The sequence below is a fragment of the Schistocerca piceifrons genome, chromosome 7 (genome assembly GCF_021461385.2).
Source record: "Schistocerca piceifrons isolate TAMUIC-IGC-003096 chromosome 7, iqSchPice1.1, whole genome shotgun sequence".
Lineage (NCBI taxonomy): Eukaryota > Metazoa > Arthropoda > Insecta > Orthoptera > Acrididae > Schistocerca > Schistocerca piceifrons.
In genome coordinates, this window is record NC_060144.1 from 61,813,509 (window position 1) to 61,834,692 (window position 21,184).

The 21,184-nt window shown below is 41.4% G+C and overlaps 1 protein-coding gene across 1 annotated transcript in view; it reads left to right on the top strand.

The window, feature by feature from the left end:
- Nucleotides 1-21,184, top strand: part of LOC124805066 (lipase 3-like) — a 178,838-nt gene that overhangs the window by 151,753 nt on the left and 5,901 nt on the right. Inside the window, exon 7 of the mRNA XM_047265490.1 lies at nucleotides 1,153-1,295. Coding sequence (XP_047121446.1) covers nucleotides 1,153-1,295 — 143 coding nt within the window. The remainder of the gene's footprint in view (nucleotides 1-1,152; nucleotides 1,296-21,184) is intronic.

Here is a 21,184-nt window from a genome sequence, read left to right on the forward strand (position 1 = left end):
CACCCTCCAGCGACCTACCATGGCCTCACTGCTTCTATTGCAGGATGCGTTGTGGCTGTTATCTGTGCCAAAGGTGGGCATACTGGCTATTATGTAGGTGGTCATAATGTTCTGGCTGATCATTGTATATGAGATATTGAAAAACTACTTGCGGTAAATTTACATGAATCAGTCAACATCAGTGGTTTCAAAGAAGTTCTTAAAATCTCAAAAAGGTAAGCATCAAATTTTCAATGCCCCAGAATGGAAGGCTCAAGTCACAAGGCATAAATAGATTAATGACACATTTGTCTGACAATGATCATTATAAAAAAACTTTAAAGCAGGTCCTTTACTATATATGAATAATAATTTCTATGTTTCTGAATGACAATGAATGATTCTAATGGTGGAAATGCAGTTTCATCATATTTGGCAGTGATCAGATCAAAATATTAGTACAAAATTGTCAGCTAGTGTGAACCTTTTCCTTAACAACACTCTTACCACATGAGCCATTAGAATATGTCTAATGGCATCCCTCAAATTTCAACTATGGATACATCTACTCTTTTCTGAATCTACTTGAAAATTCTCACACATACCATGCCCAACAAGCCTCTGTGGGAGAAACAATATTGCAGAAGATAGCATCTCCATGGCCTGAAAGTTCTTCTGTTATTAGAATTTACATGATGTCTTGTAGTACAACCAACAGTTCAAATGAGTCTGGAAGGTATGTGAGTGGTAATAGTAGCTTATGTCCTGTTCAGAATTATTTTGCAGTGGTTTACTTGGTGGGAGCATTAGCCTTGAAAGGCAAACTATGACTTCAGGTGACAGTTCTCAAGACAGTTTTAATCTCTCGTGCATTTTCAGAGCCACCACCCTCCTCCCACTCTTCATATCCAGATATTCAAAGTGAACATTGCTTATGTCATTCTACAGACATCATAATATTTTTACATAAATAATCAGCTATTGCAGCAGAAGATGTGAGGGTAACTCAGGTATCACGAAGAAATAGAAATAATAATTATTTCTGTCACTAAAAAAGTATGACTGAGTTTACAATATGTCATATTCTTATGTAAAAATGCAGTAGGTTTAAATCATTTTCATTTCTCTCATTTACAGTAATGAAAAGTTGTTCACTGCACCATGTTGTTACAGGCAAGTTTCGGAAGTACGATTATGGAAAAACAGGTAATATGGAACGTTATGGAACTCCTGAGCCACCAGCTTACAACATTTCCAACATCCGTGCACCCATTTCACTTCACTTTGCTAGCAATGATTGGCTTGCCAACATACAGGTTTGTACTGCATATATGCCTGTTGCTGCTTTATTTCAGTGACATTTCATCACAGAACTGATTCAAGCAAACAAGTCATTTTTTTTACAGTTTCTAAAACTTTTATTCAAATTATGCTGCCTTTATATTTCAGCCTACTATCAAACATTCTTCTCTCTATTTAGCTTTAAAACCTATTTTTTTTTTTTCAGTTCAACAGAACACTTCATCCCTGAATTTAATCATTTCCCTGAATGGAATACTTCAGGTCTTTGTTTATTGGTATAGATATTCTAGCTGTAATTCCAGCATTAAAAGCTAATTATGTTATTTTTCCCATGCTAATGTATAGTTGTATATCCCATTAGTAATAGTAACAAATATATCACAACATTTCTGCATGAACTAAACTTTTATTTGAAATTGTCAGAGGCTTTCATTCATGTTACCAAGCATTTCTTTTTTTAACACTAGTGATTATACTGTCAGCTCTTGATAATATGAAACTCAAAGGGAGAGGGAAAAAGTTCAGATTACAGATAGTTCAAAGTAATAAGAGTTCAAATAACTGAGGGGGACAGAGGAAAAAATCAAATAAATGAGAGTCTGATTGAAAGTAAATTGTAGTACATACATAAAAACATACATTTGTACATTCATCTTCAATTTAATAATGTGCAAAATTATACAGACACATATACATGTGGTACATACAGGCAGTATACAGGGTGTTACAAAAAGGTACAGCCAAACTTTCAGGAAACATTCCTCACACACAAAGAAAGAAAATATGTTATGTGGACATGTGTCCAGAAACGCTTACCTTTCATGTTAGAGCTCATTTTATTACTTCTCTTCAAATCACATTAATCATGGAATGGAAACACACAGCAACAGAATGTACCAGTGTGACTTCAAACACTTTGTTACAGGAAATGTTCAAAATGTCCTCCATTAGCGAGGATACATGCATCCACCCTCCGTCGCATGGAATCCCTGATGCGCTGATGCAGCCCTGGAGAATGGCGTATTGTATCACAGCCATCCACAGTACAAGCATGAAGAGTCTCTATATTTGGTACCGGGGTTGCGTAGACAAGAGCTTTCAAATGCCCCCATAAATGAAAGTCAAGAGGGTTGAGGTCAGGAGAGCGTGGAGGCCATGGAATTGGTCCGCCTCTACCAATCCATCGGTCACCGAATCTGTTGTTGAGAAGCATACGAACACTTTGACTGAAATGTGCAGGAGCTCCATCGTGCATGAACCACATGTTGTGTCGTACTTGTAAAGGCACATGTTCTAGCAGCACAAGTAGAGTATCCCATATGAAATCATGATAACGTGCTCCATTGAGCGTAGGTGGAAGAACAAAACTAAAATGAGCTCTAACATGGAAATTAAGTGTTTCCGGACACATGTCCATGTAACATCTTTTCTTTATTTGTGTGTGAGGAATGTTTCCTGAAAGTTTGGCCGTATCTTTTTGTAACACCCTGTATATGAAAAACACGATGATGATGATGATGATGATGAGGTCCCATACTCCAAGTAGCATAGGGGACGATGCGGGAGACTTGCACCACTGTACTAAGCAAGGTCCTAGTGGAGGTGACACAATGACACCCAGCCATCATGAGGCAGGAAAAATCCCTGACCCGGGAATCAAACCTGGGACCCCGTACGCGGGAAGCGAGAACGCTACCGCAAGACCATGAGCTGTGGACATGAAAAACATACCAATGAAAATATTATATGTCATTTTGAAAAATAGTTGGGGATTTTCTTTTGAGAGAGTGACTTCCAGCTAGTGTGGTCCAGTGAATTTTTGATAATGATAAGAACCGAAATGAACGCGTCACTCATTTCTGTTCTGAGGGAATGGACAGATGGCCTTACCTCACTCAATGTGACTGGAGTTGGTAATTGTTCTTCATTATCTCCTCATTCTTATGCTGACAGGTCAACCCTTCAGATCTGGTTCGAACACCATGGACACCAATGTCATTATCAACATGAACAAAATCCTCACAGATTAATTCACCACACCTGTGTAGAAGTTTCCACCTTAAGTCTTATAGGACTGAATTCATTAATTCTCATGACTCTGATGACTCTTCCAGGTTTTCTCTTTGTATTACAAACCCACTCGTCCTGAAGCAATTATGGAGAGTGACAGCTGACAATTTTCCAGATGTTATCAATAATGGATATAGTGGTCAAAAACTCCTATGTTCCTTTTTCACATCCAACACAAGTGAAACAGTTTCTGTGTACTAGATAGTTTTAAAACTGTGTATTATACCCTGCTCAAATTGTGCAATCTTGATATCATGATGGTTGGCAAAAAAATTAATTTTACATGATCTAATGGTGGCTCATGTACAGTCAGTTCCCCAAAACCAGTAAAATTCTTCATTTTCCCTTCTTCATTAAACAGTTATGTTTGAGCAGTAAGTTGTGGGAAGCAATTTAATTTCCTATAAATACCATTATTTTACATATTTCACTACTAGAAGTGGTTTCAACTTCTCAGAGCCACCCATATTGCTGGCTAGAAGGACAGTTATTATGCCCTTGCTCAGTTTTTCTCCATGATGCTATTAATCTTTGAATGCTAGGGTGTGCTCAGGAAAACATTTATAGAAAAGCTCAGTTTCGTCTGTGCTGAACACATTGGACAGGTTCAAAAGTTGTTTCAATTCATAAATCTATTCAATACAAAGGGAATTGTCCATGCTTGCATGCTATCCATAGATTTTTTACTATAACAGTGTGCTTTTTATTTATTTATTTTTTAGTGTGATGATGTGCTTTCAATTGGTTGAGTATTTTTCAAAGGACTGGAAAAGAATTTCAATCTATTGAGTGTCAAATTATTGAGAGTTGGCTGTATTTGAGTGTGGTGCATTGTGTTTGCCAAACATTATTTAGTTGCCATTGTCTATTTCCTAATATGAGCTATACTTGTGAACTTTTTGTCTCAATATTTTAACTGGTGTCTACTGATTAGCATTGTATAGAGTTGTAATTGGCTCTTCTACTTTTCTCCATTATAATAGTTTTTAAATAATTGCATGCAGTTCACACTGACAAATTGTCCCAAGCCCATAAAAGAATAAATATTCTCCTGCTGCAATTTAATACAATTGTAGAATGCAAGATTAAAATAGTAACTAGGGACACAGATTTGTGTGGAACTGTTCTAAATGTGTTTTCTAAAATTTATCTTAAGCAATTAGAGAATTAACTCTTCAGAGAGCTATTGAAAATTTCTAGCTGACGGATGAGAATTTTTCAAATCAGCTATCATAGGTGAGAGAATTAGTGATGACAAGGCTTGTGTAGTGTCAATGACTACAGATGTTAAAATTAAAAACCAGCAACTTTGTAAGATATTAGTGACTTTTTTGACAACAAAATTGTCATCTGTGAAATATAAATGGCTTCCAGAAAAAGTCATCTTTTTAAATTCGGGTTGCTCTGATAGGACCCAGTAGATAACAGGACTCAGATTGACGCTGTATTCTTTTGCTTCTGGAAGGCATGCAATATAGTTCTGAACTGTCACCTAATGAACAATAAGTTTATAGAATTACAGGCTAGCTTTGAGATTGGAAGTAGGACTTACTAGTACAAAAAAATCAAGATTTTATTTATGAGGTGCCGAAATCACTGGATAGAAATAAATTTTGATGGTATCACAAGGTAGTGTTGTTGATCAATTACTGTATATAATATATACAAATGGTCTGGTAGATAACTTTAGCAGTTCTGTGAGGTTGTTTGCAGATACTTGTGCTGTACATCACATGCAAAGTAGCAGTGCCACAAAACTGTAGCAGAATACCAGATGACTTTTAGAGGATCAACACTTGGTACACAAACTGCCAATCGACACTAAACCTAAATAAAGCTACCATTCTCCATAAACAGATGGAAATAGCCATCTTTTTTCTACACTGTTGGTAATAATTCTCTGGAAACAGTGACAATTCTATGATATCTAGAAGTATCCATAAAGACCAATGGAGCAACCTAAAGTGGAAGGACACTAGTTGTGGGAGAAACAATTTCCAGGCTGAAATTCATTTGTAGACTTCAAGGGAAATATAATTCACCCATAAAAGAAGTAGCTTACAAGCCCCATTTCAATTGACAACTGAGTATAGGTTGTCAATTCCAGAATCTTATCAGGTGTAAGTCAGTTCCAAAAATGAGTAACACAATTTGTCATAAGTTCATTTAGTAAGTGTTAGAGCATCAGGGGAATCCTCATCAAATTCCAGCAACAGATGTTGTACAAGTGTTGTACATCAAAAAGATTTAGTTAATATTTTGAGAGTGTGCATTCCACAAAGAGTGAGGCAACATGTTGGTTCCCCCACATACATTTCACAGTTTAATGACCATGACAGCAAATTAGAGAAATTCAGGCTCATATGCAGTCTAATCGACACTGAAGTGTCACATGCTACTGGCACTAGAACCACATCTGATCAATTTATAGTTTATACACAAAAATTTGCCATTTCTTTCAGTAAATATAAAATATAGCTCAGTATATTAAAAGAAAGCTGGTTGATAGAATATTCCTTCTGTGACAGCTGGATGACTGTTCCATATTTTCTATATTATATTTCAGAGGTGAACTAGAGGTTTTTATGTGTAAGATACTAACTGTTTCAAATTTCCATTTTGACTCCATTTTATAACAGAACCAAACTATATTTCTCACAATCTTCTACTGAATGATTTAATAACCACACTGATGACTGCTGGCATTTTGATTTGTGCTTTTTCAGATGAGGCAGCTATGGTTTTCTAAAATTAGAAAATTAACCTGGATTTATGATTAGGAAGTTTTTGAATTTTGAAAGATTCATAGTTCTTTGCTCAAACCCAGCAAATATTTCCATAAGTAATCAACTCCTATTTCCATCATTAATCAGATGTAAACTGACTGTGAGTGTCAGAAATTTCTGTGATCAAAAATTGCAAGCATTCGCTGCAGTCAGTTCAAGCCTTTTGATTTTAAAACTAACAAATTATGAAGCAAATTCAACAGCTTTACATTTGATTGGCACCTCCCTTTCCCACACTAAGCGCCTCATGCACTGGCAAAATGCATTACTGTGCTTCTTATGTGTCTTTCTTCATTTCATCTATCACCCGTTCAGATAACAGTTGTGACACTACACTTCATTGTCTCAGCCCCATAACACACATAAGCTAATTTGTCCTTCTTGCTTGGCTCTGAACATAGCTGAAGTTTTCGTCATGCATTCTTTGAAGAATTTTAATTGTTTATCTTCCAGCTCCTTTTCTCTCCAAATTTCCCCCCATACACTTCTTCACTAAGTCAATATTCGTCATCACCAGATCTTTCCCGTGCTCCCAGTGCCCTTCTCTCAACAGCCTCATATTAAAGATTGGGTACACTGTTGATGTGCCATGTTGAAATCCATACTCTTCTAGCTGACTTTGTGCTTTTTCCATCAAACTTTTTTCCAGTCTCTTCTTTACAATTTTTGCTACTTGAGAATGACTGTGACACCTCGATAGCTATACATTTTCTGTTTCCCTTTTTCAATACTGGAGCTATTATTCCCTTTTGCCATTCTTTGTGCAAAGATTTCTGAGTCCATATGCAACTTAGAAAACTATAGAATACGTTCAGCTGCCATTATCATCTCCACACCTGTTCCATCTATCCCAGCTGCCTTCCTGTTTTCATTCTTCTAACTGCTAATTCCACATCTGACATAGTAATATCTTTAACTTCTTCCACATCTGGCTACCCCTGCAGTACTTTTGTTCCCTTTTCATTCACATTTAGTACTTTGTCAAAGTACACTTTCCATTAAATGTGAACATTTTGGGTTAACCTTTACCATGACAGTCACTGATGTCAAAAGAAACAACAAGTTTACTGTTACCAGTCATCTTTATTATATAAACATAATACATAAACTATTTATTATATAAACAGTTACTGGTAACAGTAAAATTGTTGTTTCATTCAATACTTTTCCCACATCTTCCTTATCTCTTCTAACTGCTCTCCACTTTCCCCTTTCACCAGCTTATGTTACTGCTTCCTCCTACTCCTTGTAATTCCCTACTGCATCCACTTATATCCATTAACATCCTTTTCCAAGTCTTGGGTGAATTCCTTCCAACTTTTCCTCTTTCCATCCAATACCACTTTCTCACAATTTTTTTTTTTTTTTTTTTTTTTTTTTTGCTGTCCTGGTATAGCCTTTTACTTTCTTCCTTTTTGTCTCTGTTCCATTCTTTCCATGCTCTCTTCTTTTCTTTCACTGCTTCCTTCACTTGCTCATTCCACCATAGTGTCTTCTTATCATTTGCCCTTTCACAGGCATTTTCTGCTGAGCTTATAAATACCTCTTTGAATTACCCCATTCCTCTTGCACACTTCCACATACAAGCTTGGAATTTTAAGCTTAAGTAACACACTAAACTTTTCTTGTACCTTCGTATCTTTTGGCTTCCACACTTTTATTTCCTTCTCCATTTCTGGCTTCATTCCTTTCATTTTACCCATATTCATCTTCACTACTACTACTACTACTACTACTACTACTCAATAGTCTCCACCAAAAGCTCTTCCTGCGAGCATAGTTACATCTATTAACTGTCTCCAACCTCGTGTCACCCACAATAAAACCATATCTTTTCATACGAATCAAATGTTTCTCCCCTTCCTCATTTTTTCCCCGTCTCTGTATGGATAAAGTATCTTTTGCGATCCCAGTCTTTCATTTTGCACCTGCGCATTTAAGTTACCTTTCACCATCACTTCCATATCCGTAATTTCATTCTCCGTTTTTTCTAGGATGTCTTTGATGTTCTCCTCTTTATTTTCTGTCTGTGGTGCACATACTTGGATGAAGTCCTTCATACCGTTAGTTGTCCTCAGCCTTATCTTCATCATCCAGTCACCTGTGTATTCTACTGCTTCCACATATTCTTCTAGGGTTGGTTTTACTATTTTGTCCACTCCATTTTGGCCTTTTATCTACCACTCCAACTTTCTCATTTTTCTCGTTTCTCTTCCACCTGACTTAGCAAAGCCCCAACATTTCTACAGTCTCCTTCTTCATGATGTCTATCAACTCTTCTGCCTTCCCTGTCAAGGTCATCATATTAACAATGCCCACCTTTAATGAGTTGGTGACTAGTTACCCACATCTCATAGTTCCCGTGGCATCCAAAGAACTGTGTGTTGCCTGCATGGTATGCCTGAAGCTGGTTTTGGTGTACTATCCTGTATGTAGGTTACTACCTACCCCTCTGGAGTACAAATATTACTGGTAATAGGGATGTAAATAGTTTCCCTTTTTCAATAACTGAGACTTTTGTATCCTCTTCTTATTTCAAAATCATTGACCTAAGACCTGCATCTCTGGCAAGGGGCTCTTACAGGAGCTACCACTGAGAGTGAAATACACCCAGATTTCTTAATTTGGTTGTCACTCCTCCCCCTCTTCCTTGCTCACCACTGCCAAAATGACATCCTGGTCTTGGGACTAGCACTGGTGGAGACCTGGATAGTGACAAGAAGAGAGGACAGTAGAATCCAACCCAGTGGAATGACAGTCCTAAGCAGTATGTTGTGGAAAACAAGGAGAGACAGAATGAGAAATTTTTATTAGTAAATAGAATAATTATATGTAGTTGTAATGTACTGTCATTACTTCAGAGCAATTTATGTCTTACACCAGTTTTATTTTCATACTGTATTAAGGTTATGAATTCGTATGTTTTATGAAAGCAAGTATGTGATGCAGTGTCTTGTAGCTTGATAACGAGCACAGGGAAAAATGCAACAATCTCAATTTGCTCCCTGAATTAGTGCAGCATGGAGGTAATTTGAGTTGCCTTCCTCTGGTCTTCTCTTAAGCACATATTTCTATCATGTGGAAGATTTAGATGAGTGACTGGGCAGTGGAGCATTGTTTATTTTGTCATTAAGAGTGTAAAAATCAAGGGAAGGGAGGGGACTGGTACCTAGTTTCCTCCAACAGGGTTTTGAGCTTAATGCCTCTATTCATTCGAGAAATTATGTTGAACTAGTGTCATATTCCCTCACTAGGTTAGACATAGCAGATTGAGCAAATGACTTCTTATATATACAGATACTTATGAAGCTAAATATTATGACCAATTGCTTAATAGAGGGTTGACCCACCTTTGAAATGCAACACAGCAGAAATTGTGTGTGTGGCATGGAGTCAACACAAGACCTTAGTAGCTTTCCGAAGGCATGTGGCAGCAGATGTCTGTGCATGGGTAATGCAAATCCCATAAATTATATGATGGTGGTTTGTGGGTGCACCTCTACCGCCAATTGTGTCCCAGCTATGTTCCATTGGATAGAAATCTAGTGACTTTAATGTCCGAGACATCATGATGAGTTCACTATCATGCTCCTCAAACCTCTGTAACACAATTCTGCCCTTGTGACACATTTCCATTGATCCACAGTCCAGTGTATATGATCCCAGGCCCTCTAATTGTTATTTATTTATTTACTTGTTAATTTATTTTCGTCTGTCATCTAGATACAAGTACAGACCAAAGTTACATATGAACTAGTAAATATGAGTATAACAATAAAATTTTAGCATGCAATTTCAAGAGTGTGTGCCCACTGCAGTCCAAATTGACAATGTCATTGCTCAAGTTGACAATAAGTAGGTGTCATCTGCTGTGGGGCCCCATGTTCCACGATACACACAAAACGGTGGGCTCTGAAACACTTGCAGCTGCACCAGTACTGTACTCTCTCTGACATCCAATCTGCCACCGAGAGGATAAGCCTGCTCTGTGATTAGGTGTGCATGTCGGCCATCTTATCTCCTACTCACTGTTTCATCATCCTTCAAGCACTTTCCATAGGACCTACTTCGCCGTTTCCGAGCTATTCGCTCCCTGGCGACGGGCCAAAACAATTTTATTTTTATCAAAGTAACTTATGTCAGCTGCTTTTCCAGTTTGCAGATGGTTACCCAATTTGCGACTTGTATTGCCGTTAGAATGCTTCCCCATTCGTCTCTTCACCGCTTATATACTTTTCTTATCGCGTCACGAGCCCCCAAGGCCGCCAAGCGAGCAGTTGTATTGTTTTCCCTCATCAGTATATACAGGATGTACCAGGAGTAATGGTCAGTATTCAGGGATATGACAGGAACAATCACTTTGAGCAAGGAAATCTAGTAAACATGAGCTCTAAAATGCATATCTTAACAGCTATGGGCACTTCTTCATCTTCAATACTGTGAAACAGATCTCTTCTACTGCAAGTTCTTTGCCTTCCATATTTTGAGAGGTTGGTCACAGCTGCCAAACTTTGGGACATGTCCCTGTGCATAGGAGCTTTCGGCTCTTTTTTCCAAAATGTAGGGACGAAGGGATGGATTTCCAATCCCTCTGTAAGACGCAGCGACTTTTTATCCAAGAAAGAAAAATAAAAAAAATAAGAAATATAAAAAGAAAGAATTGCCAGACCGTATAATTTTTAATATTGTATACATTTGTCACCATTGTATACCGAAAGTTGGCCAATAAGGGCCTGTCTCAGAGACGAAACTAGGCGCAGAAGGAAAGTATTTTAGTCACTGTCTGGAGAGGGTAAGTGACGGGGGAAATACTGGCGTGTTTATTGCTTAACGCTCATCGTACCGATGTGCTGTTGCCTCCAAATTTAGCACGGAAGTCAATAGATTCGGGAATGTGCATTATGAGGAAATAATTTTCAAAAGAGGTACTTATTTGTAGACAAGAACGTAAATTAAACTAAAGTTGTTGCAATACTAGAAGAAACATGGCCGAAGTTGAGGAAACGCTGACGGTAGCAACAATCGTGTATAGATGGCAATCAACGCGAAGTGCTCCGAATGGGCCTCCATGCGACGACCAAAACCAGGGGCACTCACGCAAGCTTCCCAAATAACACTGTGAACATTTTGTTTGAAAACAGTTACCGTTCAGTGTACAAAATTGTTAATAAAGGGGGAATATTACTACCCAAAAGGTGATTCACCTTTTTTTTCAGTCTAGAATTTTTTGCGTGCTTAGGGACGTTCAAGGTGAACATAGGGACTTTTTACATGTCGTCTAGGGATATGGCCGAAAATGAATTGGTAACAAAGGAGGTAGTAGTATGGACCAAAACAATGAAATATGTCGAGTAAACATGAGCTTTCTAGAGTAAGAGCCACTAGCACTTGTTCATCTTCGCTACTGTGAAATGCTCTGCATACAGCCTTTTGGTGTCCAAATACATTGCTGGAATTTCCTTCCACCATGATCATTCAGCACAACCACCTCGCTGAATTAGCGACCTATATTATGCAGAGTACTTTTTGTTAGTTTGTTATGATTCCTTCATACTATTCCAATTTCTGCAAAAATGAATTCCAATTACGACACAAAAGCTAAAAAAATATGTTATACTTCGCTTCAAAATAAGTCGCCAGTTGCACGGCAGACATCTGGAAGATATAAAGATATTGAGGACCCTATTTTCCTTACAATTCTATCTTTATAGAGCAGAATGCAATGGAGTGCGCAACCTCTCAGTCTTTTCTCAAATTTGATTTTCGCTGTGTTAGCAATAAACGTCGGGAAAGAACGAAAAATGTATCAGGACACATACTCGGATTGGACGAGAATGGAGACGAAAGTGGCTGTGTCCTCTCGAAAGCCAACGATGCCACTCACTTTGCCTCGATTTCCGGAAATCGTAGAAGGGCATGAAGACATTTGTAACCTCTCCTGGATATAAGTCCAATGCGTTAACTACTGTCTCACCTCTTTTTCCAGGTGTACATTTTTTTATTATTATACGGATTAGTGTCATCTACAAAAGTACTATTGCAAGTATTAGTCTAAATCTCGAGCTGAAGGAACACAAATAAAAGTTTTCAATAAACGCGTCTTTGTTGTTTCTGCATATTGAAGGAGTACAAACAATTTTTCTCTAAAAACGCGCCACTGTTGTTTTTGTTTTTTAGGCCAAAGATTGAGGAGCACCCGTTAATGCCAATTGGAATAATTTTTTCCCTTCATTAATGGCATCTCACGCTAAACAGTTTGAGAGGATGCGCTATACATTACCGCACAAAACTGAACCTGAAGAATGCGTTCTGTTCTGACTTAACGTGAACTAAATGAATCTAAATCTGCCATCACGCGACGCGGGCGTCTGCTGTTCTCTTGTCTACGGCTCGCAGTTGGGAACGTATTCCCACAGTAAACAAAGCGAGAGACTGTATAATACGTACCCAGGCTCCTGTTCGCACGCATCCTATAGACAATGGCTGGCGAAAGAGTTTCTCGTTCTCGGCGAGAGTTGGCGTCTGCAGAGAATCCAATGGGGCTCACTTTTCAGTGTGAGTTTTTCTCAGAAGAACGCTCTTCCAGCACGCTACTGCATACACATTTAGATGTAGAGGATGTACATGTATAGCACTTACATTTCGCGGTATTTCCTGCATTGTAGTATAAACAAGGAAGTGTGCGCACAGAATTTCTGCGAAGTGCCAGGAAAATTTTGTCCCTTAACGGCATTCATCCAATGCTGTACTTCTAGCGAGACAACACGTTTCCACCCCCCCACACAGTACAAGTTCTAGGCTATACAATGCGAGTGTCAGGGGAAGCGTTTGCATTGCAGCGACACACACTGTATCGACAGAGTGCAGTGGACTGATAAATAACGCAGAGAAAGTTTGGGAAAGCGCATAATGCAAAGCTATACTGATTTACATACAGCTCAGTACTTAAATATAAAGAAAAAAATAAAACAGTTAAAAAATTTACCGAATGCAGCGGTTAGATGGACTGCATTCAAACGGCGAGTAAATAATAACACTGCAGTACTTTCAAATATAATGCCGTACTGCACTGCGGTATACAGGATGTACCATAATTAACATGGTAAACGTATACAGTTGAAAATACATGATACTAGAAGCAAAAAGGTCTCAGTAAACGTGGGCTCGAAAATGCATACCTCAAGAGATACGAGCAATGCTTTATCCTCGATATGGTGAAGCAGATCTCTTCTACTGCAAGCTCTTTGCTTTCCAGGTTTTACGAGGAGGTAGTATGGACCAGTGAGCTCAGTACTATGGACCAAAAGAAGATTATTATATATTATGTTATGAGATCAAGTTGTTGCTGTATCCGATTACACACACATCAAAAAACGTTTTGCATCATCTCGGTTCCGAGAGTTCCGGAAACTGCACAGAAAATGCTAATAGAGATCAACATAAACATCATTCCCACCCTTTTTATTGCTCATGAAAACCACACTTTGCATGTTGTACAGCCATACAGCGAGACCTCCAGAGATGGTGGTCCAGATTGCTGTACACACCGGTACCTCTAATACCCAGTAGCACATCCTCTTGCATTAATACATACCTGTATTCGTCGTGGCATACTATCCACAAGTTCATCAAGGCACTGTTGGTCCAGATTGTCACACTCCTCAACGGTGATTCGGTGGATATCCCTCAGAGTGGTTGGTGGGTCACGACGTCCATAAACAGCCTTTGCAATCTAACCCAGGAATGTTCGATAGGGTTCATGTCTGGAGAACATGCTTGCCATAGTCAAGCGATGGCGTTATCCTGAAGGAAATCATTCACAAGATGTGCAAGTTGGGGGCGCGAATTGTCGTCCATGAAAACGAATGCCTCGCCAATATGCTGCCGATATGGTTGCGCTATCGGTCGGAGGAAGTCATTCACGTATCGTACAGCCATTGCGGCGCCTTCCATGACCACCAGCGGCATGCGTGGGCCCCACATAATGCCATCCCAAACCAGCACGGAACCTCCACCTTGCTGCACTCGCTGGACAGTGTGCCTAAGGCGTTCATCCTGACCGGGTTGCTTCCAAACACGTATCCGATGATTGTCTGGTTGAAGGCATACGCGACACTTGTCGGTGAAAAGAACGTGATGCCAATCCTGAGCGGTCCATTCGGCATATTGTTGTGCTCATCTGTACTGAGCTGCGTGGTGTCGTGGTTGCAAAGATGGACCTCGCCTTGGACGTCGGGAGTGAAGTTGCGCATCATGTAGCCTATTGCGCACAGTTTGAGTCGTAGCACGACGTCCTGTGGCTGCACGGAAAGCATTATTCGACATGGTGGCGTTGCTGTCAGGGTTCCTCCGAGCCATAATCCGGAGGCAGCGGTCATCCACTGCAGTAGCAGCCCTTGGGCGGCCTGAGCGAGGCAGGTCATCGACAGTTCCTGTCTCTCTGTATCTCCTCCATGTCCGAACAACATCACTTTGGTTCACTCCGAGACGCATGGACCTTGTTGAGAGCCCCTCCTGGCACAAAGTAACAATGCGGATGCGATCGAACCGCGGTATTGACCGTCTGGGCATGGTTGAACTATAGACAACACGAGCCGAGTTCCTCCTTCCTAATGGAGTGACTGGAACTGATCGGCTGTCGGACCCCCTCCGTCTAATAGGCGCTGCTCATGCATGGTTGTTTACATCTCTCGGCGGGTTTAGTGACATCTCTGAACAGTCAAAGGGACTGTGTCTGTGATACAATATCCATAGTCAACGTCTATCGTCAAGAGTTCTGGGAACTGGGGTGATGCAAAACTTTTTTTGATGTGTGTATTTTTATTATAATAGCCTTTTTTCGGCGTGATTGCCATTTTAGGTCATCTGCGGAAATACATAGTTTGGTACATTTCAGATTTTTAATTAGATAATTTAAAATGTTATGAAACAGTATTATGCTTCGCTATGTACATCAGTTTGTCTTGATATCGCTGTCCCTACTGTGTAAGTTTGCTCTTTTGATGTTAGTGGAGTTGTAGTAGATCTTAAACCTTAGCTGGAGCAGTTATTTCTGAAGCTGTCTAATTGTATTGTGGTCTTCAGTCCAAAGACTGGTTTTATGCAGCTCTCCATGCTGCTCTATCCTCTGCACGTTTGTTCATCTCCATGTAACTACTGCAACCTACATCCTTCTGAGTCTGCTTAGTGTATTCATCTCTTGGTCTCCCTCTACTATTTTTACCTTACATGCTTCCCTCCAGGGCTAAATTGGTGATCCCTTGATGCCTGAGAACGTGTCCTACCAACCGATCCCTTCTTCTAGTCAGTTGTGCCACAAATTCCTCTTCTCCCCAATTCTATTAAGTACCTCGTCATTAGTTATATGCTAATCTTCAACATTTTTCTGTAGCACCACATTTCAAAAGCTTCTATTCTCTTCTTGTCTAAACTATTTATCGTCCATGTTTCACATCCATACATGGCTACACTCCATACAAGTACTTTCATAAAATATTTCCTGATACTGAAGTCTATATTCGATGTTAACAAATTGCTCTTCTTGAGAAACGCTTTCCTTGCCACCGCTAGTCTTTATTTTATATCTTGTCTACTTCGACCATCCTCAGTTATTTTGCTATCCAAATCTCATCTATTACTTTAAGTGTCTCATTTCCTAATCTAATTCCCTCAGCATCACCAGATTTGATTCGACTACATTCCATTATCCTCATTTTGCTTTTGTTGGTGTTCGTCGTATATCCCCACTAATTCTGAAAGTTTGTTTCATAATGGCGTCATTTGACAGCTGTATTGGCAGTTGAATCAGCGATGTTCCACGTTACAAACTGTCTGTTTCTATGGTATTCTGTAGGTCATAACTTTCTTCTTACCAGTTATATTCTATTGCTTATGTGATTCGTGTTTATGTAGTTCTACGCGCATATTTAATTTAACACTACTGCTCTGTTGGAATTGGTTATGCCAGATTGTGTTGTAGTGCACGAGGTTTATGAGAAGTTCCCGATGTTCTCAAACTTAAGCTTTCCAGTGGTTATTTTTAATTTCACGGTACCATGATCTCTGATATGTTTGTAGGTTTTGTTTTTCCACTCACCTCGTGTTTGGGAGTATAATTTCAATGAAATTTTCTAGGTAATGTTTATGTTTCAAGCCGATCTATAAGTGAACAATTCACGGCAATAAAGAGCTTTGAATTCTCAAATAACATCCTAATCCAGCAGCTGAATTACTACTGTTGGTTTTTAAGGCTAGAACAAAGTTTCTATTTTAAATCCTTTATGTCCGAATCTGCGATATGTTGGGCATTTGCTGTATTTTGATTTTCAGCTAGAATCAATAGTCTCCCGATAGCCCTTGTACCATGAAAAGTTGACAACACCACTGGCGCTATAGGCTAAGTAACCTGTTGCATCTGTTCTGTGTTAATTTATTCAGGCTCTAATAATTTCCTTCTTCGCCATTTTCATGACATCGAAACTTCCGCAGTTTCACGAAGATTTGTCTTCAGTAACACGATGTCGAGAGAGTGATAAAGACGCACACAATGGACTTCCCTGTCAAGAATAATTCTTCCGTTTCTATTACTTGCTCGATGTTCATTCAATCCACGTTTAAGCAGTGCTGCTCCCCCTCTGAATTTTCACTTCTTGAGGAAGAATACTTGTTGCAAAAATTTTCAGAAGTTTGTGGTAAGGTCTTATGGGACCAAACTGCTGAGGTCATCGGTCCCTAAGCTTACACACTACTTAATCTAACTTAAACTAGCTTACGCTAAGGACGACACACACACACACACCCATGCCCGAGGGAGGACTCGAACCTCGACATGAGGGGGGGGGGGAGGGGGGGAGGCTCGCGGACCGTGACAAGACGCCCTGACCGCGCGGCTACCCTGTGCGGCAATACTTGTTGCCATTATCGTAAGATATTCGTTTACACTGTTAATAAAATGTGTATTCACAAGTCAATGGAGAGCTCTATTTGGCAGGTATGTCTGTGTCTCACTGCAGCTGTGCTGACTTGTGCAGTATATTTTCAGCAGTCACAGAGACGGACACCATGCAGTCACCCGTTGAGGGTGAAGAGACTTCGCGATCGCGAAATGCAGATTCTCAGTCCCCCAAATGCGCGGGTTTTGCTTATTGACGAACCAATCCAAATGAAGGTGGGCTTCGGCCGGTGTGGCCGTGCTTTTCTAGGCGCTTCAGTCTGGAACCGCGTGACCGCTACGGTCGGAGGTTCGAATCCTGCCTCGGGCATGGATGTGTGTGATGTCCTTAGGTTAGTTAGGTTTAAGTAGTTCTAAGTTCTAGGGGACTGATGACCTCAGATGTTAAGTGCCGTAGCGCTCGGAGCCATTTGAACCTTTTTTTTTTTTTTTTTTTTTTTTTAGGGTGGGCTTCGTCGCTAAACCATTCATAATAATTCCCAGCATGCCCCGCGGGCAACCGTGCAGTTTGAACGTTCTAACGCAAACAATTTAAAAGCTGTGACGATTTTATTTCATATAGTTCAATAATTGTAACCCTGCATGTATATCCTAGTCGTATGAAATATGAGTAGAACGACTTATTTTCTCTTTCTGTGGTAATACAGATAAGTTTTACTCTAAACCGTGCCCTACACAATATTCTCCTCGAGATTTAACACAATATCCTGCTTGATCCCCTGATTATTTTGACCAGTGTGCCATTAATAAGTAGCCTGGCTGCAACCAGAAGATAGTGTTGCTCATGAATTTGGATGCGTAGATTAATATGTTCATTTAACAGCTGTAGTTCAGCATTTGAGGAAACACACAGGGATCAGTGTCCGGCAGAGGGATGGCCAGTCCGCTCGTTACGTCCGGTGACATTTGTGCAGCTCCATGGGGTGGACAACTGCCATGTGCTCCAGTTTCTGCCAGATAACGCTATCTGGGACGATCAGATACGGTTCAGCAAAGTTCGGAGTGTGACAGAAAACGCGCCTTATCAACAGAATGAAGCTATCGGAAAGCACACGCCTGTATACAAGTTTGTTTTGTGGGCTGTGGGCCACTGCTTGTTTTACCACAGTAAGTAAATACGTTGAAGAAAACGCAGAAACTGATTTGTACAGGAAATGTACACATAAGTACGTAACAGAGCGGGAAATACTAGAAAGAAACGACCATTTATAACAAATCTTTTCTACTCGTACTTTTTTGTCAAGTTTTGGGCAGCGCAAGTAACAAATCTAAATCGCAACATGGTGGTTGTAGATTCCTATGGGACCCACCTGCTGAGTTCATCGGTCCCTAAGTTTACACACTACTTAATCTAACTTAAACTATCTTACGCTGAGGACAACACACACACACACAGACACACACACACACACACACACACACACACACACACACATATGCCCGAGGGAGGACTCGAACCTCCGACGGGGGAGCAAGGCGCCCCTGACCGTGCTGCTAACCCGCGCGGCAAATCACAAAATGCTCAACAGCTTCTTCAGTAATTGGGATGGGCATGTAACAACAAATTCTGCTAGTTGCTGAGAAACAGTCGTACAATAATTTTTAAAGGAACGCACTGCCAATTGACTTTTACTGCTTATCTAAGTGTGTTATAACCAGGAATAACACAATAACCTCGTCAGTCTGGTTTATTAAATCACAAATCACTTTTTAACAATTATGTTAGCCAAGCGTCTACCCAGGCTCACACTCAGAAGTAATGCATAATTAAAGTTTGGTTATACCAATGTCCAGATGTGCATAGTGGGGTGCACGTCCCGTAATTATTCCCAAGTCCAGTGAAGTTCAGTCTCTCCAAGTGAAGTCGCTAGATTTCCGCCGAGCAGCCAGGTAACCTCGAGTGGTGTGGCGAGTCCTCCACAGGCAGCTGGAACACGGCGTACTGCACTTCCCGATGAGAACTGTCGTTTGCGGCGGCGGCCGGGTTTATATAAGGCTTGCTAGTTAATGGAGCCGTCGGCTGGGGTCGCTGTTTCCCAGGGAAAACCAATCGCAATGTTTCCTGACGTAGCCAATTGCCGTGTGCTGACAAACGCGCGCGCGAAGGCGGCCAGCGATGGCAGCCGCGAGCCGCCCGGAGAAGTGCGGCCAGCGATGTATTTCTCGGCCACGTAAGGGAACGTGCGTGTGAAGACGGCCAGCGATGAAAGCAGCGGGCCGCCCAGAGAAGTGCGGCCAGCGATGTACACTCCTGGAAACTGAAATAAGAACACCGTGAATTCATTGTCCCAGGAAGGGGAAACTTTATTGACACATTCCTGGGGTCAGATACATCACATGATCACACTGACAGAACCACAGGCACATAGACACAGGCAACAGAGCATGCACAATGTCGGCACTAGTACAGTGTATATCCACCTTTCGCAGCAATGCAGGCTGCTATTCTCCCATGGAGACGATCGTAGAGATGCTGGATGTAGTCCTGTGGAACGGCTTGCCATGCCATTTCCACCTGGCGCCTCAGTTGGACCAGCGTTCGTGCTGGACGTGCAGACCGCGTGAGACGACGCTTCATCCAGTCCCAAACATGCTCAATGGGGGACAGATCCGGAGATCTTGCTGGCCAGGGTAGTTGACTTACACCTTCTAGAGCACGTTGGGTAGCACGGGATACATGCGGACGTGCATTGTCCTGTTGGAACAGCAAGTTCCCTTGCCGGTCTAGGAATGGTAGAACGATGGGTTCGATGACGGTTTGGATGTACCGTGCACTATTCAGTGTCCCCTCGACGATCACCAGTGGTGTACGGCCAGTGTAGGAGATCGCTCCCCACACCATGATGCCGGGTGTTGGCCCTGTGTGCCTCGGTCGTATGCAGTCCTGATTGTGGCGCTCACCTGCACGGCGCCAAACACGCATATGACCATCATTGGCACCAAGGTAGAAGCGACTCTCATCGCTGAAGATGACACGCCTCCATTCGTCCCTCCATTCATGCCTGTCGCGACACCACTGGAGGCGGGCTGCACGATGTTGGGGCGTGAGCGGAAGACGGCCTAACGGTGTGCGGGACCGTAGCCCAGCTTCATGGAGACGGTTGCGAATGGTCCTCGCCGATACCCCAGGAGCAACAGTGTCCCTAATTTGCTGGGAAGTGGCGGTGCGGTCCCCTACGGCACTGCGTAGGATCCTACGGTCTTGGCGTGCATCTGTGCGTCGCTGCGGTCCGGTCCCAGGTCGACGGGCACGTGCACCTTCCGCCGACCACTGGCGACAACATCGATGTACTGTGGAGACCTCACGCCCCACGTGTTGAGCAATTCGGCGGTACTTCCACCCAGCCTCCCGCATGCCCACTATACGCCCTCGCTCAAAGTCCGTCAACTGCACATACGGTTCACGTCCACGCTGTCGCGGCATGCTACCAGTGTTAAAGACTGCGATGGAGCTCCGTATGCCACGGCAAACTGGCTGACACTGACGGCGGCGGTGCACAAATGCTGCGCAGCTAGCGCCATTCGACGGCCAACACCGCGGTTCCTGGTGTGTCCGCTGTGCCGTGCGTGTGATCATTGCTTGTACAGCCCTCTCGCAGTGTCCGGAGCAAGTATGGTGGGTCTGACACACCGGTGTCAATGTGTTCTTTTTTCCATTTCCAGGAGTGTATTTGGCGGCCGCGTACTGGAGCGCGTTGCTCGGTGTTTGTTAGAAGTGGTGTATACCACAAAGTACAATCCAGGTTTCGACCTTTTATGCCTTTTCAAGTATATGATTTTATGTCTTTAACATACATTGCAAGACACTTAAGGGCCGTAGCACGTCCAACGGGCCGACTTGGAGCAAGAGAGACACCACAGGATGTTTTAGTTTCCACTGTCTACATACTTTTACAAATAAATTCATAAAACTTTGTCAACATGACCAGGAAGGATTCAGGGTTCACACTCATAGAGGTGGAAGTTCAAAAACATAGAAAAATAATTTTTTTAAATGTTAAATTTCAACATTTTTTCACTTACTATTGGCTGCATTTGTTGCTATAGATACACTCTTCTTCGTAAGTAAGGGAGATTCTTCGATGAATTTTGCACA